At 34.5% G+C, this 26,652-nt stretch overlaps 3 protein-coding genes across 3 annotated transcripts; 1 reads left to right on the top strand and 2 right to left on the bottom strand.

Annotated features, from left to right (window-relative positions):
- Positions 1–2,452: 2,452 nt before the first annotated feature.
- LOC129806272 (putative U2 small nuclear ribonucleoprotein auxiliary factor 35 kDa subunit-related protein 1) lies at positions 2,453–7,414 on the bottom strand. The gene is made up of 5 exons (XM_055854742.1): positions 7,359–7,414; positions 6,457–7,269; positions 3,060–3,163; positions 2,757–2,940; positions 2,453–2,695 (listed from the first exon to the last, which is right to left on the bottom strand). The coding sequence occupies exons 1-5, from the start codon at positions 7,388–7,390 to the stop codon at positions 2,494–2,496; spliced, it is 1,335 nt and encodes a 444-aa protein (XP_055710717.1). The 5' UTR covers positions 7,391–7,414; the 3' UTR covers positions 2,453–2,493.
- Positions 7,415–10,255: 2,841 nt separating this feature from the next.
- LOC129806275 (clarin-3-like) lies at positions 10,256–11,522 on the bottom strand. Its single transcript, XM_055854747.1, has 4 exons — positions 11,301–11,522; positions 11,105–11,225; positions 10,721–11,042; positions 10,256–10,639 (listed from the first exon to the last, which is right to left on the bottom strand). The coding sequence occupies exons 1-4, from the start codon at positions 11,400–11,402 to the stop codon at positions 10,327–10,329; spliced, it is 858 nt and encodes a 285-aa protein (XP_055710722.1). The 5' UTR covers positions 11,403–11,522; the 3' UTR covers positions 10,256–10,326.
- Positions 11,523–14,454: 2,932 nt separating this feature from the next.
- LOC129806269 (serine/threonine-protein phosphatase PP2A 65 kDa regulatory subunit) lies at positions 14,455–23,666 on the top strand. The gene is made up of 4 exons (XM_055854737.1): positions 14,455–14,804; positions 14,942–15,784; positions 19,152–19,992; positions 23,331–23,666. Exons 1-4 carry the CDS (start codon positions 14,721–14,723, stop codon positions 23,333–23,335), a joined length of 1,773 nt encoding a protein of 590 aa, XP_055710712.1. The 5' UTR covers positions 14,455–14,720; the 3' UTR covers positions 23,336–23,666.
- The last annotated feature ends 2,986 nt before the right edge of the window (positions 23,667–26,652 follow it).

The following is a 26,652-nucleotide window of genomic DNA, read 5'->3' as shown; positions in this document are numbered from 1 at the left end:
TATGTCCGGTATAACCTCACATTAAGTTAAGATTACCTCTTCTAAAGGAACGCTCAATTTTGCTGCATACAATATACGACAAATCGAACTAAATTCTTGTAAAATGTCTATCATCTTGTACTCGTAATGGACGCAATTTTAAATCTTTATCATGAAATACAAAAGCTGTGAAGGTAATGAATCTCAACTGAAAAACCGTCGAATTCTCAATCAATAATTCAGAGACGAACAATCGAACGCCTTTGCAGTTCTTTCTTATTTATTTCTTCTGAAACTGCTGAGAGAGACGCAAAAACAAAAGCTCCAGCACTTGATTGAAAAAGAAGAAAAAAAAAACATTTCCACTATCGATTTGGGTCATTGCATATGGCTAACTTATTAAGTTATATTTAAAATAAACAAAATACTTTTATCTGTGACATAAAGAAATTTTTATATGATTTTTATGCAAATGCACCATTTAATCACGCGCATGGGGATTTCTTTGGCAAGTTCAATTGACCAAATGTCAATGTCACGCAATGAAGAGAATTTTCTCTGGATTATTTTATCTTTCGAAGAGAGCAATAATATGATGTGTGTTTTTTCCTGCATTACCGTTAGTATAGGACAAACGGGTAGAGATAGCGACTTGGGGTTTTCGAGGGATCTCCATGAATTGCATCGACAATTACGTTTCAGAGCTCAAATAATTCTAAAGTGTGCATTGATTAGGAAAAAAAATGATTTTCTTGATAGGTTTTGGATTTTCGAGCCAGGTCAAATCGGCTATAACCGGAAACGAAGCGGTGGATGTAATTTTTGATTTTAGGTTATGCCTTAAAAACGATCAAGCTTTACAGGGGAAAGCGCCCATGTTTTGCACGGTCCCAAGCTTCACAAAGACTAAATTTTTCATGTTTCTCAATAAATGCGAGGAAAGTGTCCTCTTTTTAAAATTTATTTCATATTTATTGAGAAAGATAAGAAAAAAAGTCATTACGAAACTTGGGCTTTGGGCACTTTCCCCTATCTATGACCCAATAACCATTTTCTTTCTAATTGGAAAGCTGTCCAAATATCGCCGATATCAGTCGACAGATTCTGGAGAAATAATATTCCAAGCGATTGGAAATATCTCTATCTAAATATTTCAAATGGACAGATATGCAATTTTTACTGCTCGAACTACACGGAGAGAGTAGTATATATAATTCCTCGATTTTTTTCACCAAAAATTTCCACCTTTCATCCCCCGGAGACCACTTTTGTCAACAAATTTTCGGGTTTTAGACGATTTCTGAGAAATGTCGTCACGCTGTTTGTTCGTCTGTCCATCCGGCTGTCGCCAGGTCTAGAGGCTAAACGGTAAGAGATAGCGATTTGGGACCTTCGGGGGACCTCCCATAGGTCTACCCAAGGATCGTTAACATTCCCCTCATTTTCCCCCACCCCTCTCCTTCTCCTCCAAAACCATGTTTTTTGGGATTTCTCAAAAACGCGTCGTGCGATTTTTTTTCATTTTTGGATATAGATTGGTTTTAGAGATTACTCAGGCGGATATTTCGTCCTTAGACGAAAATACCGTTGAATCATTCCTAATAACGGTTTTTCAAGGTCATAGGTTAAAAAGACAATTAGAGAGCGCATTTATCAAGCGAATGGGGTCATGTTTGGCTCGTTGGAAAGGTCTTGAAATTTCCGACAAAACTGAACCAGTTCCAATCGGTTTTGAATCGGTAATGAACCGGTTCATAACCGATAAATAATTTTTATACGAAATTCAATTAAATTACTTATGAGATGTATTTTGGAAAATATTTTGAGTGATTTATAAGTCGGTTCAAATCGGTTGTGAACCGGTAATGAACCGATTATTTACCGATAAGTAATTTTTGTGGGAATATAATTTTTATTACTCTTCGACCTATTTTGTGGAATTTATTGAGTGATTTATGAATCAATTCAAATCGGTTGCGTACCGTTAAACGGTAAATGATGCGAAAGTACTTTTGAGGTATAACATCTAAGCTACGAGTTCGAGCATTTCGCAAAGCCTGGGACGCTTTGCTAATCCTTTTTTTAGAAGAAATCTTGGTTTTGCAAGTCCACAAATCTTAGACATCATCCTTACCATTTTCATTGCATTCTTATACAACAATGAATTTTTTTTACAATGAATTACAACAATCCTGAATAATTTTTTATAACGAATTTTTTAGATTAAACAGTTCTAAAGAGAATACTTTTCAACCGATTGGGGCTGTTTTAGTACCTTTGGAAAGGTCATTGAATTCTTGGTAAGTCCGAAAGGTTTCAACCGGTTTTGAGTCATCGATTGTGAATTTTAGATTACCTGTGAATCGGTTCAAATCGATTCCGAATCGGTAAACTTCTTTCTTTAATCTGAAAAAAAAATACAGCATAATTTTGGGGCAGTTTTCAGTGTAATGTTTGAAATTCAAAGGCCATGTTTATGCAAAAATATTGTTCAATGCTTTTTATTTATTTGTATCAATTGTGCTGACGCGTTCGACTGTGACCTCTGCGATCGCTGGATGAGCGTGATTGGGACACAAGACGTGATTTACGATATCGTCTGTCTTGCTTTTGTGATTTGGATCTGTTGGCCTTTTCTGTGTCTGAAGATTCACTTTCTGAACTCCCAGACCATCGCCAATTTTTCTTGCCATCTTCGTCGTCGTTCCAGGAACAGCTACAAGATAAATCAAGTCAGATGTCCTGACGCCCAAATGCATTCCCCAAAAATTTATTACCTTGCACCATTTTCGCTTTTCTTTGGCGTTTTTGTTGGTGTTCTCTTTTCTTCTGATCGTTCAGAGTGCCAATGATCCCGGCGATCTCGCCTCCACGAGTAGCAATATTTGGCATCGGGATTCCTGAAGATGTGTAGAAAACTGCACGTGCTACCTTTGGGGCATTTTCTCAGAAATGACAAACCTATTGGACATGACAGTTTAAGGAAAATATATTGAGCAAAAGTGGCAAAAAATTAATTATGAGGCAAATTTTAAATCCGGGAAAGGTGTTTTTTTTTCTAAAAGGATACTCTCAAATACCACAAATAGCCGTTGACCAGGAGTTTATTGTCCGGAATGTGACATTGAGTTGCTTCCCACCGTAGAATCTTCCTTGGAATTTCTGGTAGACTTTCATTGCATCCCTGGAAGAAAATGTTTTATCCTGAAGGACAGAGCTAGACTACCTTTTACAAAAGTATGGAAAATAGTTAGTCGAGACACACTCCATTCGCGTTTAAAGGGGGTCTATCTCTTCTAGTTTAGGAGATATTCGCGTTTAAAGATTTGCATACAAAATATGCCTAAAAAAATTTTTTTTGACGCCAACTTTGGGGGTCTATCTCTTCTAGTTTAGGAGATATTCGCGTTTAAAGATTTGCATACAAAATATGCCTAAAAAAATTTTTTTTGACGCCAACTTTGGGGGTCTATCTCTTCTAGTTTAGGAGATATTCGCGTTTAAAGATTTGCATACAAAATATGCCTAAAAAAATTTTTTTTGATGCCAACTTTGGGGGGTCTATCTCTTCTAGTTTGGGAGATATTCGCGTTTAAAGATTTGCATACAAAATATGCCTAAAAATTTTTTTTTGATGCCAACTTTGGGGGGTCTATCTCTTCTAGTTTAGGAGATATTCGCGTTTAAAGATTTGCATACAAAATATGCCTAAAAAATTTTTTTTTGATGCCAACTTTGGGGGGTCTATCTCTTCTAGTTTAGGAGATATTCGCGTTTAAAGATTTGCATACAAAATATGCCTAAAAAAATTTTTTTTTGATGCCAACTTTGGGGGGTTTATCTCTTCTAGTTTGGGAGATATTCGCGTTTAAAGATTTGCATACAAAATATGCCTAAAAATTTTTTTTTGATGCCAACTTTGGGGGGTCTATCTCTTCTAGTTTAGGAGATATTCGCGTTTAAAGATTTGCATACAAAATATGCCTAAAAAAATTTTTTTTGATGCCAACTTTGGAGGGTCTATCTCTTCTAGTTTAGGAGATATTCGCGTTTAAAGATTTGCATACAAAATATGCCTAAAAAAAATTTTTTTTGATGCCAACTTTGGAGGGTCTATCTCTTCTAGTTTAGGAGATATTCGCGTTTAAAGATTTGCATACAAAATATGCCTAAAAAATTTTTTTTTGATGCCAACTTTGGGGGGTCTATCTCTTCTAGTTTAGGAGATATTCGCGTTTAAAGATTTGCATACAAAATATGCCTAAAAAAATTTTTTTTGACGCCAACTTTGGGGGTCTATCTCTTCTAGTTTAGGAGATATTCGCGTTTAAAGATTTGCATACAAAATATGCCTAAAAAATTTTTTTTTGATACCAACTTTGGGGGGGTCTATCTCTTCTAGTTTGGGAGATATTCGCGTTTAAAGATTTGCATACAAAATATGCCTAAAATTTTTTTTTTGATGCCAACTTTGGGGGGTCTATCTCTTCTAGTTTAGGAGATATTCGCGTTTAAAGATTTGCATACAAAATATGCCTAAAAAAAATTTTTTTGATGCCAACTTTGGAGGGTCTATCTCTTCTAGTTTAGGAGATATTCGCGTTTAAAGATTTGCATACAAAATATGCCTAAAAAAAATTTTTTTTGATGCCAACTTTGGAGGGTCTATCTCTTCTAGTTTAGGAGATATTCGCGTTTAAAGATTTGCATACAAAATATGCCTAAAAAATTTTTTTTTGATGCCAACTTTGGGGGGTCTATCTCTTCTAGTTTAGGAGATATTCGCGTTTAAAGATTTGCATACAAAATATGCCTAAAAAAATTTTTTTTGATGCCAACTTTGGGGGGTCTATCTCTTCTAGTTTAGGAGATATTCGCGTTTAAAGATTTGCATACAAAATATGCCTAAAAAAAATTTTTTTTGATGCCAACTTTGGAGGGTCTATCTCTTCTAGTTTAGGAGATATTCGCGTTTAAAGATTTGCATACAAAATATGCCTAAAAAATTTTTTTTTGATACCAACTTTGGGGGGGTCTATCTCTTCTAGTTTGGGAGATATTCGCGTTTAAAGATTTGCATACAAAATATGCCTAAAATTTTTTTTTTGATGCCAACTTTGGGGGGTCTATCTCTTCTAGTTTAGGAGATATTCGCGTTTAAAGATTTGCATACAAAATATGCCTAAAAAAAATTTTTTTGATGCCAACTTTGGAGGGTCTATCTCTTCTAGTTTAGGAGATATTCGCGTTTAAAGATTTGCATACAAAATATGCCTAAAAAAATTTTTTTTGATACCAACTTTGGGGGGGTCTATCTCTTCTAGTTTGGGAGATATTCGCGTTTAAAGATTTGCATACAAAATATGCCTAAAAATTTTTTTTTGATGCCAACTTTGGGGGGTCTATCTCTTCTAGTTTAGGAGATATTCGCGTTTAAAGATTTGCATACAAAATATGCCTAAAAAAAATTTTTTTTGATGCCAACTTTGGGGGGTCTATCTCTTCTAGTTTAGGAGATATTCGCGTTTAAAGATTTGCATACAAAATATGCCTAAAAAAAATTTTTTGATGCCAACTTTGGGGGGTCTATCTCTTCTAGTTTAGGAGATATTCGCGTTTAAAGATTTGCATACAAAATATGCCTAAAAAAAATTTTTTTTGATGCCAACTTTGGAGGGTCTATCTCTTCTAGTTTAGGAGATATTCGCGTTTAAAGATTTGCATACAAAATATGCCTAAAAAATTTTTTTTTGATGCCAACTTTGGGGGGTCTATCTCTTCTAGTTTAGGAGATATTCGCGTTTAAAGATTTGCATACAAAATATGCCTAAAAAAATTTTTTTTGACGCCAACTTTGGGGGTCTATCTCTTCTAGTTTAGGAGATATTCGCGTTTAAAGATTTGCATACAAAATATGCCTAAAAAAATTTTTTTTGATACCAACTTTGGGGGGGTCTATCTCTTCTAGTTTGGGAGATATTCGCGTTTAAAGATTTGCATACAAAATATGCCTAAAAAATTTTTTTTTGATGCCAACTTTGGGGGGTCTATCTCTTCTAGTTTAGGAGATATTCGCGTTTAAAGATTTGCATACAAAATATGCCTAAAAAAATTTTTTTGATGCCAACTTTGGGGGGTCTATCTCTTCTAGTTTAGGAGATATTCGCGTTTAAAGATTTGCATACAAAATATGCCTAAAAAAAATTTTTTTTGATGCCAACTTTGGGGGGTCTATCTCTTCTAGTTTAGGAGATATTCGCGTTTAAAGATTTGCATACAAAATATGCCTAAAAAAAATTTTTTGATGCCAACTTTGGGGGGTCTATCTCTTCTAGTTTAGGAGATATTCGCGTTTAAAGATTTGCATACAAAATATGCCTAAAAAAATTTTTTTTTATGCCAACTTTGGGGGGTCTATCTCTTCTAGTTTAGGAGATATCCCTATCATGAAGTAAAACAACTTTATTTGTCACTTACCTTCTGCTTTTGTACTCAATGTAAACGTTTCCTCTCAAATGAGCCTCCGTATTTTTGCAGACGAAAAAGTTCTTGATGCTTCCGAAGTGTTCAAATTCCGGAACGACATCATCATAGAACTCCTTAAAGTCCCCTTCCATTTCTCTGTCGTCGTATTCCAGGGAAGAATCATTGCCATATTCTGTGCTTCTGAACTGCTCGAGCAGGATGTGGCTGAAGAAGTTGGGAATGAGAATGACTGTGCTGATGTTTGGCCGGGAGTGATTTCGGCTACATTGATCGCCAAAGCGACATGCCCCGGTTTTTCCGAAAAATGGACACTGAGGTCTGTCGGGATTTGTTTCTGCTGTCTCAAGCAATTCTGGAGGCAAATCTCTTTCTCCTGAGACATACTCTTCAATCTTTTGCAGAAGAATCTCATGATTCCGTCGCTTTTCTTCGGCAATTCTCTTCTGTTCTTCCTTGAGCTTCTTTCTCCTTTCTTGCTCAGCTCTGTACTCTTCCCTGATTCTTGTTTTCTCCCTGGCACGTTCCATTTCTATTCTGTCGAGCTTCTCTTTGAGCTCCCGGAAAGCCCTTTGAGCCTCTAGCTCAGCTTCCAGCCATTTTCTGTGGTTCTCTTTCCGTTGATTTTCTTCCTCTTCTTCCTGGAACAATTCCAGGGCTCGCTGTTCTGCCAACCATGTGAGATAGGTGGGATCTTTTAATTTCCTGCTCTCCTCCTCAGCCACTTTTTTATCCCTTTCCCGAGCTCGACTCTGACGGATCCTCTTCCGACGAACCTTTTTGGCACATTTTCGCCACTCCTTGTGACTGAATACCATTGATTTGATATTTTACTCTTCAGGGCTGCTATCTTCTATCATACTACCACGAAGCATTATTCAAATAAGAAGATTTACCTGAGTTTCTTTGGATTTTCCTGAATCTCCATACAAGACACTTTTTGTACACAAAACAAACTGAGAGGTTATGTTGTCCTCTAGTTCTCCTACTCTCCGCCTGGAATTGACATGAATTTTCAAATATTTCAATATAACGGCTTTTTATTTGTAAAATTTTCATGATCATTTTGATGCAGAAAAATAATTTTAAAAAAAATTAATTTCATAAGCGGGATACCTAAGAAATTATGAAACACATTTAAAAAATTCTCCTTTGTAATTTTATATAATGAAATGCTATAATTTGTTTTCTTTAGAAGAGTTTGTTCGATAGATATCAATTACAAAAAAACAAAGAAAGAAAAAATATTAAATTAAAATTAATTAGCACTATAAAAATATTTCAAACTACTTTATTTAGCCACAAATGATGAAATGTATTTTAATGGCATTTGATTTTGGAACATTTTTCTACCCAAAAAATAGTGCTCTTTCAGGTTATGTTTATCTTAACCTCACATTCAATAGCAAATACAAAAAAAATGAAGCTAAGGGCCTAAGTAAAGAATTCAATGGCTTAAAAATCTAACGACTTAGGAAGGACTTGTGACTGAAGTTCAGCCATGTAAAACAGAAGCGTGCAAGAACCGTTGAAACGGAATAAACGTCAAATAAAACATGTACGTCAACGGTCAAAACGTTACAGTAGACTCTCTCTCAATCGGGAATATGGGGCGAGAAATGTCATCCGGTTTATAGATATATTTGGGTGTCAAAGCCTTTGTAAATTCCACAAAGAGCGTTCAATTATAAAGAATCACAATAAAATAGGAAGAACTACAGCAAATTTGAGTGAATTAGTTTCATAATTAAACGTGAAAATTGTCAACAAAATTTGTCGCCCGATTGAAAAAGAGCCGATTGAGCGAGAGTCTACTGTACCAGAACAAACTTATTTTGACGTTAATTTGGTTTCAACGATTTTTGCACACCTTTGATGTAAAGAGTGATAGGGTTTCAGAAAAAATAGGTTTAACAATGGCGCAGTTAAGGAAGGACAACTAGGGGCCGTTGCCTTCGTCGTTCATTCCTTATTTTCAATAAATAAAAAAATAAGATGTAAAGACTGATAAGTATTTAAAAACATTAAAATTTAGCTCACCTTAAACACATTTCCACGTTTGTTAGTACTAGATTCTCCTCAACGGTTAAACCCCCCGTTGGTATTTGGATTGACATCAGAGATGTCTCTCGAAGCGGCGCCGATTTCTCCTAACAGCATTATGCCCTAGCCCTAGACACACTTACGACTTAAGCCGAGAGAAGACTTAGTGGAAAATTATGGAAATGTACTTTAATTATTATTTCGAAAATAATCACACTAAGCCGTCTCTCGGCTAATCCTCAGGTCTGTCGAGGCCCTTACTTCGGAAGATGTATTGTAAAGAAAACTACCAATATTTAATTGCGAAAATTGAGGAAAATATGTTTTTTACAAAGGAAAAAACATATTTTTCATAAATAATGAATAATTTCATAACCCTCGACTGAATATTTCTTCAAAAAATTTTTTTATCAAGAAAATAATGGCGCAATTCACTAAAAAATGCAGAATTTTTGGTGGGGAGTATGTTTAATACACCTATTAGAGATTAGACTATTCAAAAGAGTTTATGGGATTCTAGAGAGCATTTTCCATTCAATTTTTCATAAAATTTTCGATATTTTCTTGGAAGAAAAAATCTTCTTAGTGTTTTCAACAACCTTTCAGTTTACGAAATCTGCGAAGTTTATCAAATTGAAATTAATCAATATTGAAGTGGATTTATGTTATATTTCAAAAAACTAAATTCATAAAAATAGCAAAGAAAAATGTAGGTAAAGATTTTTGATCCATTTGCATAATGGTGCCTCCATACTAGAAGCAGCTTACGTCAAAAATTGCCTTGAAAAAGAATTGGCGTTTCTGCCAAAATAAGGATATTTTTTAAAGCATTTTTTTATTTTATTCTACTAATCGTCGGTTGCTTCTACCTCTGTCGTATCTGCATTTCTTTTGTGTCAGCATTTCACGCAAGAGGGGACGTCTGTATTGTAGCTTGCACCAAAGGCATATACAAAACAAATGCAGATACGACAGAGGTAGCCGCAACCGACGTAATGTCTCATTAGTAATGTGTAAAAGCCTTAAGAGAAAGCAAACATTCAGTCTTTGAGGAAATAATTAAAAATTTTAACAGCTGTCCGAATTATTTAAAATTATAAAAATTGGATAAATATGAGACTTATATACATTTTTCAATTTTTTTGGTCTAAGAATAGTTTTTGTCGAGCTTTATTCTTAAGCTGAAAATGATATTTTCTGGAAGAAAAGCTACTCAAATATCCTTTAAAACGTTTTCATATACCTTTGACTCGTTTTGTCAAAATTTGTGCAAAAATTGATTAAAGAGCTGTGCTTTTTCCAAGAGCAGTTCCTAAATGGTTAGTCGTCCTAGTAAAGGATTTTATTTGTTTATCGGATTTTTCAATAAAACTCTTGCTCTTTATGTTCAAAAAATGTTTCTTTGAGTGATCCAAAGTATTCTCCTCAAACTCAAATACCAATTCATGTAATTTTAGATTTCTTCTTGCTAAAATCCTGGCTATTATTTTGGTTTTTGGCTCTGGCTCATCTTTTAGATCAGGAAAGTCTAGTGAAATCTAAATTCACATCTCTTTCTATCTAATTTTTTTTGCATATTTTTATCTCTCTCTTTCCATTCTTCTTCTTCTTTTGAATGACACAATTTAATTTAGTTCAATCCAATTTTGAGTATGAAAGCTTGGACGGATATATGAAAAACCTGAAAAACGCTTAAGCAAGGAAAGCAAATTTTGATTTCATGAAATTTCCCCGAGGCATATGGAAAGAAATGATTTTTTTTTCAAAATCTATATTAAAAGGTTATGATATTGCATTTTTTTACAACTTAACTGAATAAATTTAGTAGAGTAGAATTGTAAAATCATTTTTAGCCACATTTATGGCTACTGGCGGAGGCTCTCTCTCAATGAGCCACCTTCTCCACAGAAGAAGACCAATATTGACGGCGTGGAGGACAATTGGTCCAAATAGGATCCAGTAGGAGAATCCTAAGGATGACAAATCCTCAGAGGAAAGCGTAGTGTTGACTGTCAGAGTATGCCTAATGGCTATGTTGTATCTGATGGAAGTGGCAAAGAGAGATCCCCATAGAATCATCGTTAAAACCGCAAAGGCAATTGTCAATCCATTCCAAATATACAAGCCATAGACACTGGAAGATAAAGCGCGTAGTCAAGATAAGATATCGATCTTTGTGATTCACTTACAGCTCAAATGGCTGTGAATTCTTTACCTGAAAATCGACCAAATGGGATTGGAAATGATATTGACGAGTGACTGAATGGTGGTCAGGAAGGAGAAGAGAATAGTTATGCATAGGCAGATTAGAGTTGAAAGCCACAGCGCAGAACTAATAAATTGTTCATTTGGCGGTGTATTTCTTGGAGATATTTCAGTGGCTTCTTGCAATTTTGCTATTCCACTTGATCTTGAATTACTCAATGGACAATCCAGAGGTATTTCACCATTCTTGATCCTTAAGATTTCATCTGATCTCGCTTCTGGAGTCCTCTGGCAGCTCAAACCGCAGATATTGTGCTCAAATGAACAAGTCACTAAAATCATTTTCAAGTCAATAACTGATAAAGTTTGTGATGGGAAATAAATTTTTGCTCACTTGTGAGGTCGTACGGGGAAGTAACTTCGAAAATATGAAGTTCCTGAGAACCCGAAAAGAGTCCATAGTGTGCGTTAATGGTAGCTGTTGCTCCATCTCGTGTTATCGCATTGCCTATGACCTAAAAAAAGAACCACTTTCCTATATCAATTTCCGGCCAATTTCTCTGGTCGCAACGCAAAAGCTTTTTACTCACCCATTCGGTCGTTGTAGTTGATACAATCAACACTATGAGGGATGCACAAGATATCACAAAACTTGCAAATATAAATATCCAGTGAGTTTTCTTTCCCATCATCTTGGTTTTCTTCTGTGAGATTTTTTTTTCGTGGAAAAATTCCAAATTTATAGAATCACATAACTTTTCGCGATCACTCTCCTTCAATCGCCACTGAATAACTGATATACTGGAAAAGCTCTGCAATATGGTTTCCAATCAACGACCCAGATAATACACCATCACCCTTATCAAACCACTATTGAGCTTCGAATATTGCTCTCTGATAAGATATAATATCAATTTGTTAGTATTGAACTATAAATCAATGGACAGTAATAATTATAATACGGCACAATGCACAACATTCCATAGAATAGAGGAACTAGTATGTTGCTGAAAAGGATTGCACCTGCTGTAGAGGGGACAAGCTAATCGGGGAGCAAACTGGGTACCGCTCAGGAAGATCCAATTCTGGTCAAGTTATGAACCTCATTCAGTTTATTGAGGACGGGTTTGAGGAAGGCAAAATCATAGGTGTTTCCTTTGTTGAACTCTCGGTAGCTTTTGACACAGTAAACCACAGAATCGTTCTCTCAAAGATCTATCTATAATCTCACAAATGACTGTAGCCTCGCACAGATGATTAGGGATCTTTTTGAGAACCGCAGATTCTCAAATCTCAAGATGGAGATTTCAAAAAATAGCCTATTGCGAGGTAGTGTTTTGGCTCCTACTTCGTTTAATATTTACTCTATTTACTACACCAATGATCAGCCACTGGTCCCCATCCAAGGCCTTGTACGCAGATGATTTGGCTCTGGCTGTTAAGGAAAGCACGTTTCAAGACGTGGAGACCCAGTTTAAGACCTGTCTTGTAGAATTTTCCAAGTCCTTCTAAAACAGAGGTAAATTGTTTCCATCTGCGTCAAAAGTGGGCTAAAACTCGCTTGAATGTATGATGTTAATTCCAGGAGTCTCGAACAGGGAAATTGAAATTTTGAAATTGAAATAAACATGATCATATCGCCATATTTAAACTCTCTCAATTTTCTATTGACCTACTGAGTTTTTATATAACTCTATTGCGATTCAAGACTGAGTTTGATTGTTTTTCAAGGAGTTCTGCCAAACCTATTCAAATAATATCCCATAGAATTTCGCAACTGTACATCACGCATGTTTTCTACAAAAAAAAAAAAAAACGGACAAATTCACCGGAAGGACTTACAATAAATTCCGCCAGTTGTCAATCGCGTTTTCAAAACGTATAGAATGAAATTTAGTAATATTTAAGTGTGAAAACAAGGTGGAAAGAGTTAGAAAATGTGATCAGAAAACGGCATTTCCATATTAATTGGCCAAAAATTAATTAGTGACATTTTAGATTTAAAAGTGGAGAAATGGACATCACAGAAGCAAAAATTGTACTACTAAATTTGATTATTTCCAGCGTACTCGACCTCCAACATTATATGGGATAGAAAAACTTCTATTTTAAATATTAATTTCTGAAATATGAATTTAATTTTAAAGGACTTGTATTTGGAAGTGTTCAAGTCCTCAAAACTGAACTATGAATGAGCCATTAAAGGCGTTAAAGGCTAATTAGATTTTACAAAACTAGTTTAGCCTATTCCTTACCATGGTATTATACATCATACGCAAATTGAGTGATTTTAGATGATTTATTCCTGAGCAACTGATACTCAAATTGCTGTCTGGAATGAAATTTTAGTTACTTTATAGTCCTTCACTTATTTGAAAAAAAAATAGCCGGACAGATATGAAAAAACATTTTATTGTTCTTTTCTCGGTTCGCGGAAAGTCATACAAAATTTTTGCTCAAAATGGCGGACGGAAAATACGACATCCCGTCGAATTTCTTTAAATTGGCCTTTTTCCTATTTCCTGATTTGAATTCTAATCGTCAATTTGCTTTCTTGGATAGTTACTCTATCTAAATCAGTAGAGTTTGTAATGATGAATGAATGTACAGAATTTAAATTCGGTGACCGCTAAGACGCGTGTTTGAGAGGGGCTCCCCGCACCCCTATAATGGATAAATATTTTTCCTTTAAAAAAACATCTATTAATCTGTAAGAAACTAATTCCAAAATATGAACATCTTATCTGAAGTATTTCTAGTACATTGACTGAATGGGTTAAAAATTTCTATTTAGTAAGTACTTTTGGCCACTTTAAGGTTTCACGTGCTTGTAATTTTTATATTTTTATCTTAACATTAACAAGTTCCTTAAGAATCCCATGTTTTTTTTTAGTGATTTTTTACCTTTTCGAGAATTTCTTTCAATCACTTAGAATTAATCAAGTCGATACAAAATCAAATATGGTTTTCTGATTCGTTAGATTGGAGGTCACGAAATAAGACCCATTTTCCTGTTGTAAATAAACTCATAGTTGCCTTACTGTGTTATCAGTTATCACACTTGCACATAAAAATTTTAATATGATTCACATTAATTGTCGCTGGTGTGAGTCTAAAATATGTAATTTGTGTGTTTGAATCATTTTATTTTCAAAATTTGATCTATTTGTTGATAAAAAGGTAGACTTACCCCGCAAAATTTGATATAAATTGATTTATAGCATTAATGCGAAAAATTAATGCAATTTTCTCTTTAATTTTTTAATGTGAAAAATATTTATGCTTTAGGCAAATTTAAATTTATTTTTGCAGGCCATAAATAAATAGAAAAACCCCAAATATTAAGTGACTCAAAGACAGCACATAACATGTTTGGACGCTCACAAGCGACAATTAATGTGAATCACATTAAAATTTTAATGTGCAAGTGTGATAACGCCGTTACAATGTGATTTTACTTTAGGTGGCCAAAACGGTTGACTCTACCCTATTTATTAAAAATTCAGGGGAATAAGTTAAAATATTTGAGAAAAAATAAAAACTACAAACTCTCTAAGGCCTTTATTGTTAACCCAGAAGTTATTGAAAATAATACATCTTTTTATTTATTACTGCATTGCAAATTTTGCAGCAAAAATTTCAATTGCAAAAATTTAGGTGATTTATTTGAATCTTTTCTAACAAAAATTTGATCAAAAATATTGAATCGTCTGTATGCGCCTTAAAAAGTTTCTTGTTTGTTCCACTGGCGCTGGTGTCGGAAACTAGCTGCATCCAGCGCCCCTCCCGGACAACGGTGAATTGTGGTACTAAAATCCGAGTGTTATTTTTCGCAAAAGTGATTTTTTATTGGCGAATTCCGCGTTGAAAAAGTGACAATAAGTGGATAAAGTGTCGATAAACATTCCAAAGGCCATCAGGTGAATGTTCTTGACACCCCAGCGGGCAGATTGAGTGGATATCTAGTGGATAAATTGGCTAAAAAGGCATTCTGAGAAATCACATTTGTAATGGCTGCCACTGACAAGGCATCGGACGACTCCCTCTATCCAATTGCTGTGCTCATCGACGAGCTCAAGAATGAGGACATTCAGGTGAGTTTGGGCCTTTCTTTTGGTGGGATTTGGGTGGTCTGAGGCGGTGGGGGGTCGTGGGGAGAAAGTGCCGGGTGTCCGGGAGTCGAGTGACCTTGAGGATGAATCACCGCTGGAATTTTTGGACATATTTGCAGCTTCGTCTGAACTCCATCAAGAAGCTGTCGACAATTGCTCTGGCTCTGGGTGAGGAGCGGACTAGGTCAGAGTTGATTCCGTTCCTCACAGAAACCATCTACGATGAGGATGAAGTGCTGCTGGCTCTGGCTGACCAATTGGGTCAGTTTACGAGCCTTGTGGGTGGGCCAGACTATGCCATGTACCTTCTGCCGCCACTGGAGTCCCTGGCCACGGTGGAGGAAACTGTGGTGAGGGACAAGGCGGTGGAGAGTCTAAGGATTGTGGCTGCTCAGCACAGTGCAGCTGACCTGGAGGCAAGTGTCGTTCCCACACTTCAGCGTCTCGTGACAGGAGATTGGTTCACATCGCGCACATCCGCTTGTGGTCTCCTGTCAGTCTGCTACCCAAGAGTTTCCCAGCCTGTCCGGGCAGAGCTGCGGGTGAGCTTCCGGAAGCTGTGCCTGGACGAGACGCCGATGGTGAGACGCGCTGCTGCCAGCAAATTGGGCGAATTTGCCAAAGTTGTGGAACCGGAATCACTCAAATCTGACATTATTCCGATGTTTGTGCACCTGGCCCAAGATGATCAGGATTCAGTGCGTCTGTTGGCCGTGGAGGCTTGCGTGAGCATCGCTCAGTTGCTGCAGCAAGATGAACTTGAGCATCTGGTGATGCCGACGCTGCGCCAATGCGCAGGAGATTCATCCTGGAGAGTGAGGTACATGGTGGCTGATCACTTTACGGATCTGCAGAAGGCTCTTGGGCCAGAAATCACCAAAACCGACCTCGTTCCAGCTTTTCAGTATCTCCTCAAAGATTCCGAAGCCGAAGTCCGGGCTGCAGCGGCCACAAAAGTCAAGGTAAGGCAAAAATATCCATTTATTCCTTTTTTCGCAGACAGGGCGTAGTCAGGAACATCCTATCCCTTTTCCTCAATTGAAAACAGGGGCATGACATTTCCTATGTTTCCCATATGTTTCTAGCGAGCCGAAAAAACTTTTGAGTTTATTAGCTGTTTTCTGTCATTGTAGAATGAATTATCATAAAATACAAATACAAAATAAAAGCCAATTTAATATAGAATAGGCAACCGAAAACCCTAAATTGGCAACCTACGTAGTTTCGGAGATATCTCGTGAAATGTGTACGAAAACAGGGAAAAGATACACTAAAACCGGTCGCATTTTTCAGAGCTAAAGTCACCCCTCTGATTGAAAACATCCCTACACTGAGAGAAATCCGAAAAAGTTAAAATAACATTCCGGAAATGTTAATTTTACCCTGAATTATTGATCCGAAATCGGTGTAAATATTATGCTTTTTAGGTGTATTAGGGGTTAAAGTTACCCTTTTTCATGTTAATTTTACACTTAAAAAGGTGTAAAATTAACATTAAAAAATGTTGATATATTTTTACACCTAAAAAATGTTAAAGTTACGAGGAAAAAAAGTTAATCGCACCCCTTTTTTTAGTGTAATAATTTGAATTTCTTTTTTAACAATTATATTCTTGATTTTTTTAATTGTTAGTTAAATTTAAAATCATCTTTATTATATTTTTATTTATTTTTTTAATTCTAATTTTTAGATTTAAAAAATTAAAACATACAAATTTAATTTTTAACTGAAGTTCTTCATAATCTCCTTTTTCTAAAGTATTATTATTTTAAAATAAAATAATTTAAAAACACAAATAGTTAATAAATTTTTAATACAAGTAAAAAGACCTTGGGATCAAATCTCGGCAGGGGCGCTTACCACATTTTTTTCTTTTATTCATTTCATTAATTAGAAAAGAGTTAAGTTTAAAAGAAAAACGTAAAACTGCAAATTCAAAAATTATCTCCATTTAATTTAAAAAAAAACAAGTATTACAAAAAAAAAGAATAAATAAATGTCCAATAATTGATTGACACAATTGTCGGGCAATCTTGGAAATTATCCCTGGGAAGTGGAAAGAGTTCGTACTATAAAATCTGAGGATCAATTCGTGACATTAAACAACAAGAACAAGAAAACAAGAACAATTTTCGAAATAATTGAAAATAATACAACTTATATATTCTCTACATTTTTTTTAAATCACAATAATCCAGGTGTTATCTGACAAGGGAGGTCATCGAGTCATCAAATTCAGATTGACTTCATATTGAGAACATAGACGCGGATAGGGATCATAAGGATCGTGTCATACTCAAAAAGTGCTAAATTTTTTTTTCCTTTGCAAAAAAAGCAATCAAAGGATTCCATAAAATGTTAATGATAAAGAAAGTTCTAGAGAGCCAGCAGGAGCAGTCGTGGTGCAGCGGGCTAGGGGACGGTGTTTACAACGCAAAGGTCCCGAGTTCGATTCTTGCTTTGTGCCGCCTTATTGTTTTTTTTTCTTCTATTATTTTTTTTATCTGTTTTTTTTTGTCGGATTTTTTTTTCATTGACCGTAATTTTTCCTTCGTGTATCTATATTTGCTTTGCACTGTAATATACTCCTAATATGAATGTTTAACTAAAGTAAGTGTCTTAAAAGTTCTTCAACGCGTCTGCTTGTTTTAATTTTTTTTTAAGGAATAGAAATTAAGAATTCATCCATATACGGTCTTATTGGTCCTAGATATACATAGCGTTATTTTTATTTGCTTTTTTAAATCACTTGCCTAAGCAATGTGTCTTGCATAATATCTCAATAAATCTATGCACAAAGCGATAGAGAATTATTATAATTAGCAATCTGCACAAAATCAAGATATGTTGAATTTTGTTATATTTGAAAATTCAATTCAATATTGTTTTGAAAAAGTTTATTGGGAGCTTTTGCCTAAATTGATTGTGAGTCATACTTTAATTCGGTGTGCTCATTGTGAACATTGTCCTCTGTTTTAATCATTTCTTTACAAAAGTCCTCAATGCACAAATTAGTTTAATAACTAATTAGTGCATGTGGATTTCTGGATGGAGACGCGTTGAAGAACTTTTAAGGCACTTACTTTAGTTAAACATTCATATTAGGAGTATATTACAGTGCAAAGCAAATATAGATACACTAAGGAAAAATTACGGTCAATGAAAAAAAATCCGACAAAAAAAACAGATAAAAAATAATAGAAGAAAAAAAAACAATAAGGCGGCACAAAGCAAGAATCGAACTCGAGCCCTTTGCGTTGTAAACACCGTCCGCTAGCCCACCGCACCACGAGACTGCTCCTGCTGGCTCTCTAGAACTTTCTTTATCATTAACATTTTATGGAATCCTTTAATTGCTTTTTTTGCAAAGGAAAAAAAAATTTAGCACTTTTTGAGTATGACACGATCCTTATGATCCCTATCCGCGTCTATGTTCTCAATATGAAGCCAATCTGAATTTGATGATTCGATGACCTCCCTTGTGAGACAATATTCTGTAAAAAGAAAATGAGATTTTAGTAAAATTAGCCAAATTTAAATACCTTGAACAAAAAGCAAAAAGCAATTGCCCGGTCAATTGTTTTTTCTTGACAGTTCCATATCACATAGTCCGTTAACATTCTCTATTTAAATTCACTGTTCGAAATTTCATCGACCACCATCGAAATCGCAGCTGATGCCATGAAATGTCAAAAAAAAAAAGGAAATTTTACTCATAAAACTCTTGTGAAAACTTTTGAAATGTATTTAAAATGAGTCTAGGCATTAGTGAAATTAAAGTTTAGTATAAAATACATGTGAATAATGTGAATTACATTGTTTTGAACAACTGAAAATATTTCCCGCCTTGGACATTTTACTTACACTAGATGGCGCTGTTCTCAGTGAGTTATCTAATCGGAAGCAATGAAGGTATCATATTCACTTCTCCATTGCTTCGTTGAAAATCGATTAAAAGAGCAATGGCCCAGTCTGTTCGATGCGAATGAGACTATTTTTATTAGTTATTGCGAAATATTTAAATGAGGCTACAGCGCCTCTGGTGTTGATTTTATGAACTTCACAAGTTCCAAAAAATAGTTGGCCATTTGAGGGCCTTTAACGTTTTGAAATGAAAAATGAAATCGGTTCAGTAGAATTGGAGCTACGATCGTTTAAGTGTTTAAAAATCGATAAAATGTATTTGCCTATATTAAGGGGCAGAAAAAAGACTGTGTTTTTTTTGTCAAAATCCTGACTACGGTACTGGATTTCTGATTCAGGGCATATAATGCAAACCGTTGCTTTAATTTTTTTATATTAACAAATTTATTTTGGGTTTTGCCAAAGGACTTCTGTGCAAATCTCGATAAGACCAATCGCGTGCAGATCATTATGACGTCAATTCTGCCGTATGTGAAGGAATTGGTCTCAGATCCGAATCAACACGTGAAATCGGCCCTGGCATCAGTGATAATGGGCCTAAGTCCGATTTTGGGCATGTCCAATACCGTGGAACACCTTCTGCCCCTCTTCCTCATCCAGCTGAAGGATGAGTGCCCGGAAGTGAGGCTGAATATCATCTCGAATTTGGATTGTGTGAATGATGTGATTGGGATTCAGCAGCTGTCGCAGAGCCTCCTGCCGGCCATTGTGGAATTGGCAGAGGATACAAAGTGGCGTGTGCGACTGGCGATCATTGAGTACATGCCATTGCTGGCTGGGCAGTTGGGTCAGGAGTTCTTTGACCAGAAACTGCGAGCACTGTGCATGGGATGGCTCAACGATCACGTTTACGCCATCCGGGAGGCAGCTGCGCAGAATATGAAGAAGTTGGTGGAGCAATTTGGTGCTGCATGGGCAGAAACAGCCATCATCCCGATGATTCTGGTTATGTCCAGGAACAAAAATTACTTGCACCGCATGACATGCCTCTTCTGCATCAATGTTCTGGCAGAGGTCTGTGGAACGGAGATCACCACGAGGGTTCTGCTGCCGACAGTTCTGGTCCTGGCCACAGATCTCGTGGCCAATGTACGGTTCAATGTGGCCAAGACACTTCAGAAGATCTCACCTTTTATCGATACCACGGCTATTGAGACGCAGGTTAAGCCGGTTCTGGACACTCTCAACACTGACAAGGACGTCGATGTCAAGTACTTTGCATCAGAAGCCATCGCTGGAATTGCCGGTAAGTACAATCTCTCTTCCAATTTTTCCTTTGTTTTCTCTATTTTTTTTATTATTTTTTCTTCAATGGGGAATTTTTCTGAAGAATATTATGATATTTGGGGGGAGGAAATCAACACGGATTATCTTGAACCGGAACTTGAGGAAGCGGAAGATTACACTCCGCCTACACCGTTTTACTAAAACAAAAACAAAATTTCTTGTTGAATGATTTGACGGGTAAATCTCTGTATCCCATTGTGACGTCGTTTTCTTCCATAATTTCTTGTAAAAAATGTCCAGAGTCCTCCATAATTAAAAAAATGCCATTTTATTATGGAAAATTTAATCACTGAGAGAAATCCGAAAAAGTTAAAATAACATTCCGAAAATGTTAATTTTACCCTGCAGTATTGATCCGAAAACGATGTAAATATTACCCTTTTTAGATGTATTATGGGTTAAAGTTACCCTTTTGTCATGTTGATTTTACACTCAAAAGGTGTAAAATTAACATTAAAAAATGTTGATATATTTTTACACAAAAAAAAAAGTTAAAATTATGAGGAAAAAAAGTTAATCACATCCTCTATTTTTTTTCTCAGTGATGGAATAAGGGACTGCGCACAAATATTTTCGTTGTAGAAAAATATTTGTTAAATATTGGTTGGGAAAAAACTGAATCGATATGAAAATATTCTTTTCTCATGCTTTTAAATGTCAAAATAACCTGAATAAGCAATTTATTAATAGAAATATTTTAGGCCACGCCCCTTTGGTTTCTCCTTTTTATTTCACGCTTTTAATTCTGTTTTATTCTACCCCTGACTAATTATGCCCCGGTCTCTCTATCTTAAATAAAGAAAGTTTCTTTGGGAGAGGCAGAAAAGGCGACCAGTAGGAATATTCTGTAATTTTCGTGGCATTATCACGCGTGAATTCGAAACCTGACAATGCCAATCGAGCTTTTTTTGTCATATCATATGAATTCGAAACTGCAATTCATTGATTTTTTAATGAAATCCTTTTACCTGATGATTTTATGCAAATAAAGTCTGTCTTGGTTGATTTGTTTAACAAAATTCATTGTCATTTGAATTGCCAGAAATCTCAAATATGTGACTTCTGACAATGTCGCGTGAGCTGAAATGGCAATGTCACGGTTACAGAATCGCATTTTCGAAAAAGCTCTCCTAAGATTCGAACCCAATTTGTCATATGGCATTGCCAGTAGGGGAATTCTGTAATTTTCGTGGCATTGTCACGCGTGAGTTCGAAACGTGACAATGCCAATCGAGCTTTTTCCGAACTCATTTCATATGAGTTCGAAAATGCAATTCATTGGTTTTTTTAATGAAATCCTTTTACTTGATGATTTTATGAAAATACACTACGCCTTGGTTGATTTGTTTAACAAAATTCATTGTCATTTTAATTGCCAGAAATCTGAAATATGTGACTTCTGACAATGCCCCGTGAGCTGAAATGGCAATGTCACGGCTACAGAATCGCATTTTCGAAAAAGCTCTCCTAAGATTCGAACCCAATTTGTCATATGGCATTGCCATAGCGTTACAGAATTGACCTCCAGTAGGCGAATTCTGTAATTTTCGTGGTATTTTCACGCGTGAGTTCGAAACCTGACAATGCCATTCGAGCATTGGCCACAATTCGAGACAACTTGGTTATTAATTTGGACAACTTGGCTGTAAATTTGGACAGCTAATCCGCCTCAATAGGATGCCCATTGTTCTTCATTTCATGAACCAATCTTACCAAGTCCTCTTTCTGTTTATGTAAGGGAACCGTAGAATGTCACAAGCCCGGAAACTTTTCATACAATTCATTAAAGTGAGTTGACTTCGGTACTCCAAGTACGCTCGGATTCTCGCATTTCTTGACCTTTCCGGGAGACTTTTTAGGCTTTTCTCACTACATCTCGTTCGTAGAGATGATGCTCCTTTGTTTCTCCAGGCATTTATACAACCGAGCCATTACAACGAAATTTCGAGAGAAAAACACCTGTCCAAAATAAGAATCATCACCTCACTGGTGAATGTCTTAAAAAATTTCCCATTTTTCACACGAAAAACGTGATTCCCAAGGCAAATCTCACTTCAGGTCAAATTTACAAATCACTACTAACATGAATCAACACAATATTCAATGAATATTCAATAATATCACTCAAAAAAACCGGAGAAACATTGCTAGTACTTCACCACAGCTAAATAAGAACTGAAGTAAACACGAAGTTCTGTCATATTTCTCGTAAGCAATTGCTCACACTGAATTTTCAACAAAGCAATTTTAACTCAAATCATATTCAAAATTTAACGTATTTAGTGTTAAAATCTTCCAAAAAGAACAAATATTTAGATAGAATTCATTATTCATCAAATATTGGAATAAAAATCCATCATTTTAATCAATTTATTTTTAGTGTCCAATTTTATCCTCAAAGTGTCCAAAATAAGAAACTGGACAAAATTATGAACCCTTACCCTATTACTCAATTTCAATGATTTATTTTCTTTTGTTGGCCATTCTCAATCAGTGTATTTAAAATAGAAAATGACCAGTGATAAGCCAAGATAAGCTTATGGTAGCTGAGATTCAGCTGAGTTCTACATTTTCCAACAAATTTGTTGAAAGATTTCTCAATGGATATGGCAACTCAAACATTTTTTCACAAATTATAAACAAAGAAAAATGTCATTTGCTGTTTATTTTTGCCCCAACTGCTTAAAGTTATTCTGAAGACACTGACTTATGCAGAAGGAAAAATAAGTTATTCAAAATTAATTATTCCTTTCAATATTCCTTCGATAATTTTAAATGGGAAGTTCAAAATTCTTTGTACATTTTGTCTGTTTCGGGAGGTTCATCATGAAAGATCAACACTAAAAATTTAGAGCCTCGTTCTTTTTTTCTTCCGGATAATTTTATAAATCTTTCGGGTAAATGAATTAAAATTGAAATGTGTTTTTTTTCTATTTACAACTCTTCGTGACTTTGCCAATTTTCCATTACCTCTTAATCATTTCTAAATTGTTCTTGGGAAATTTTCCATTATCATTGCAGATCTTGGCTATTATTATTCATTTATCATGGAATGATAATTTATATTTTGCAAATCTCTTATTTTAAATTTTTCAATGTTGTGCAGGAAAATTTTTTACGTCCTTTGTTTCCTTTTTTTTGGTTTTGATAAGAAAACTGTAAATTTTTCTGATTTATTTTGTCTTCATGTAACTAATCTCCGTTAAAATTTATAAAGCGACTTTTTTGTTTTCTGAAAAATAATAATTGTCAATAATAATTTAATTTTATTGACAATTTAATTTGTCTTTTTTTTAGGTTGAAGAGCCGAGTGCAGGAGTAGAAAATGAGTGACGAATCGTAAGATTGAGTGAAATAGCAGGAAGGTTTTAAAATATTTTTAACTATCAAATGAACTACACACACACAAACACTTTTTATAGAAATCTCCAAATTATGAGATGATTTGGCTTCAATGCAAAATAAATTTAAATAAAAAAATAAATAAATAAAGCAGAAAAAAAGAAAAAAATTGAAGTTCTACTTATAATTAAAGAAGAAAATAACGTAAATCATAAATGAAGAGTTTGTATCTTAATATTTACATTATAAATTGTATTTAGATTTAATAAAAGTGAAGTATAATGGAATAAATTAAGGTAAAAAATATCTGTTGATGGAGAGAAAAAAATCAGTGAGAAAGATTTCTTATTTTCACTGCTGTTTACTTTATTTTCTAAACTCTATTTAATTAAATTAGCATCTTAAGGTTATTGAGAGAGAATAGATGTGTAAACCCTCAATGGAGAGCGATAAAAAATTTTAAAACTATCCCAAAAAAAAGTGTTTTTCTTCAGTTGTTGTTTTTTTCACTTGGACATTTTTGAGGGGGACAAAATTGCGACGGAGGGGAATCCTAACTTGGGCATTAACTTCAAGGTGAGTTAATTGATTGTGAAATAATTAGATTGAAATGGCGAATCAGGAATCTCCTTAGAAGGGTCTCTAAGGAGGCAAAGGAGGGAAGGGATGAGGCACTTTGTCCCTGCCTCAAAAATTTTTAATTGAATCAAAATCAATTTACTGTACAATGGAAAATCAAACGAGTATGACAAGTTTTACTTTCGTTGAAAATAAGGGTCGAGGGGTATTCGCAGAATGCTCGATCTCTGCAATTTAGATTAAGATTTTGCAGAATAAAACGCTAATGGCTCCGGCACACCTTTTAGATCAGGAAAATTTCATGAAATCAAAATTCACATTTCTTTCTCACACGTTTTCCGTATGTCTATCTCACTCTTTCGCACTCCAAATTCGATTGAGCTAAATTGAATTTGCTGTGATGTTTAGGAGAAGAAGAAGACTGCGAAAGAATGAGACAGATATATGCAAAACGCGTGAGAAAGAAAGGGATTCGAATTTCGACTTTATGCACTTTTCCTGATCTAAAAGGTATACCGGAGCCATAATTATTTAATTATTTCGCATACTTCTTTCTCTTTTAACCGGAGTCACTCCAGAGTAGCATTACAAAAATCGCATTTTCTGCGATAATAATTGCTTTATTGATTTAAAATTGCTAAAGTGCCCTTGATGATAGTCTTACTGACATCTTCTGAAGGTTTGAACTAATTTTGACTCTTCGTTTAGTTGCTAGCCCTAGTTTTGTGTGACAGGTCAGAGAAAAAGCAACAAAAAATATTTATGCAAAAAATCTCATTTCCAAATTCAAGAAAAATACCAGTTTAAAGTAATCTGACTAAAATAAATTTATTTTTTACTCAAAGATATGTCGTTCTACTTTGTTAATCTTAATTTAGAAAATTAGAAAAAATGGGAAAAATTAAAATGTGAATTTTAGGCGTGAAAGAGTTTTAAAAATTTATTATATTTTCAAATTTTGCGCCTAAACCAAAAGAGATAACGAAGAACGGATGGTATTTTTAAGTTCATTGGACCATAATTAGTCTAGAAAAAATTATCTCACTACTTTTTTCTGCATATTAAAGAAACACACGTTAGAGTGTTAAACATCGCAACAAATTCAATTTAGTTCAATCGAATTTGAAGTGCGAAACAATGGGATAGACATATGTAGAACGTGTTAGAAAGAAATGGATTTTTTGATTTCATTTTTGAAATGGATTTTTTGAAATTGGATTTTGATTTCATGAAATTTTCCCGATCTAAAAGGTGTGCCGGAGTCATAAAGAATCACATGTTAGAATAAATTAAATTCTGCAAATCAAAATTTAAATTTTGTCTGAGAAAAATTAATAATAGTAACAATTCAATTTCGTCGGGAAAAATTTAAATTTGGGCCAATCATCTTCCAGGCGGACCCCTAATAAAATAAAAAAAAAAATAGTTGTCGTTAGAAGAATTAGATTCACTGAGTAAAAAATTAAATTAAAAGAATAAATCATTCTGTAGATCAAAATTAAAATATAATGGCGCTGGCACACCTTTTCAATTGACTAAAATTCAATCGATTGAAATTTCACCTCTTACTTTTCAAACTTAAATCAGATACAGCTGTCCCTTTCTGTTAAATGAAAATTGATTTTGAAATTGAAAATTAAATTGAAATTTCAATTTTCATTTGACAAAAAGAGATAAACATATCTTATTTTAGTTTGAAAGAATATGAGGTAAAATTTCAATCGATTGAATTTCACTCTATTGAAAAGATGTGCCAGCGCCATAAGATATTTAAATTAGTCTATCGAAAATTAAATATCATCTAAATAAAGAAAATTCGGACACTCAAAATTTGAATTTCGTCAGAAATTTACAAGAATTCAAGAGTGAAAAATTTAATTTCGCCAGGTAAAATTTAAATTGATTAAATGTCGTCAGATTAATTCGCATTCGGTAAGTCAAATTTGGTCAAAATTTAAATTTCGTTGGAAAAACCAATAATGGACAGCAAAAAAATTATTTTGTTTTGTAAGAAAATATCTAAATTGGTCAATAAATGGCTCCTGCATACTTCTTAGACCAGGAAAATTTCGCGAAATCAAAATTCACATCCTTTTTTATCCTTTTTTATAGAGATAAAAATGGATGTGAATTTTGATTTCGCGAAATTTTCCTGATCTAAGAAGTATGCAGGATTTAGGATTTAGATTTCTTCAAAATAATTTTTTTGTTGGTAAATTATTAGTTTTTCCGAGGAAATTTAAATTTTGACTTACTAAATGCATTTTAATCTAACGACATTTAATCAATTTAAATTTCATCTGGCTAAATTATTTTTTTTACACTTGTATGCTTGAAAATTTCTATCTAAATTTAGATTTTGAATTTCCTTTATTTAGATGATACATTTAATTTTTAATAGACTATTTCAAATATCTTAAATTTTAATTTTGATTTAATCTAAACTAATTTAGAATACTAACAACTTTCTTAAAATTTGAGTAAAAATCAATTAAACATTCCTTGAAGTAAGGAAAGGCTTTCAGGCATCGCACATACTTACTCTGCTTTCGAACACTTCATATTTTTCCTAAATCCTTTAATGCATCTGACCTAATTTTTTTAGGGAATTTTGTGATTTAAGACTGGCTCTATTAAAATATACTGCCATAAATTTGCCACATTAAAATAATATGGGAAAAAAAACATGAATTGTTCT

The sequence above is a fragment of the Phlebotomus papatasi genome, chromosome 3 (genome assembly GCF_024763615.1).
Source record: "Phlebotomus papatasi isolate M1 chromosome 3, Ppap_2.1, whole genome shotgun sequence".
Taxonomy (NCBI): Eukaryota; Metazoa; Arthropoda; class Insecta; order Diptera; family Psychodidae; genus Phlebotomus; species Phlebotomus papatasi.
Note: the sequence above shows the minus strand (reverse complement) of the source record. Positions and strands in the feature narration are given on the sequence as shown.

Coding starts and splice junctions, on each gene's coding strand:
- LOC129806272 (XM_055854742.1), bottom strand. CDS start 7,390: ATGGAGATTCAGGAAAATCCAAAGAAACTCAG. Junction 2,941..3,059: donor CTGGTCAACGGCTATTTGTG/GTATTTGAGAGT, acceptor CATGTCCAATAG/GTTTGTCATTTCTGAGAAAA. Junction 2,696..2,756: donor AAAAGCGAAAATGGTGCAAG/GTAATAAATTTT, acceptor TTTATCTTGTAG/CTGTTCCTGGAACGACGACG.
- LOC129806275 (XM_055854747.1), bottom strand. CDS start 11,402: ATGATGGGAAAGAAAACTCACTGGATATTTATATTTGCAAGTTTTGTG. Junction 11,226..11,300: donor CAACTACAACGACCGAATGG/GTGAGTAAAAAG, acceptor TTCTTTTTTTAG/GTCATAGGCAATGCGATAAC. Junction 11,043..11,104: donor TTCCCCGTACGACCTCACAA/GTGAGCAAAAAT, acceptor AAATGATTTTAG/TGACTTGTTCATTTGAGCAC.
- LOC129806269 (XM_055854737.1), top strand. CDS start 14,721: ATGGCTGCCACTGACAAGGCATCGGACGACTCCCTCTATCCAATTGCT. Junction 14,805..14,941: donor TCAAGAATGAGGACATTCAG/GTGAGTTTGGGC, acceptor ACATATTTGCAG/CTTCGTCTGAACTCCATCAA. Junction 15,785..19,151: donor CAGCGGCCACAAAAGTCAAG/GTAAGGCAAAAA, acceptor GTTTTGCCAAAG/GACTTCTGTGCAAATCTCGA.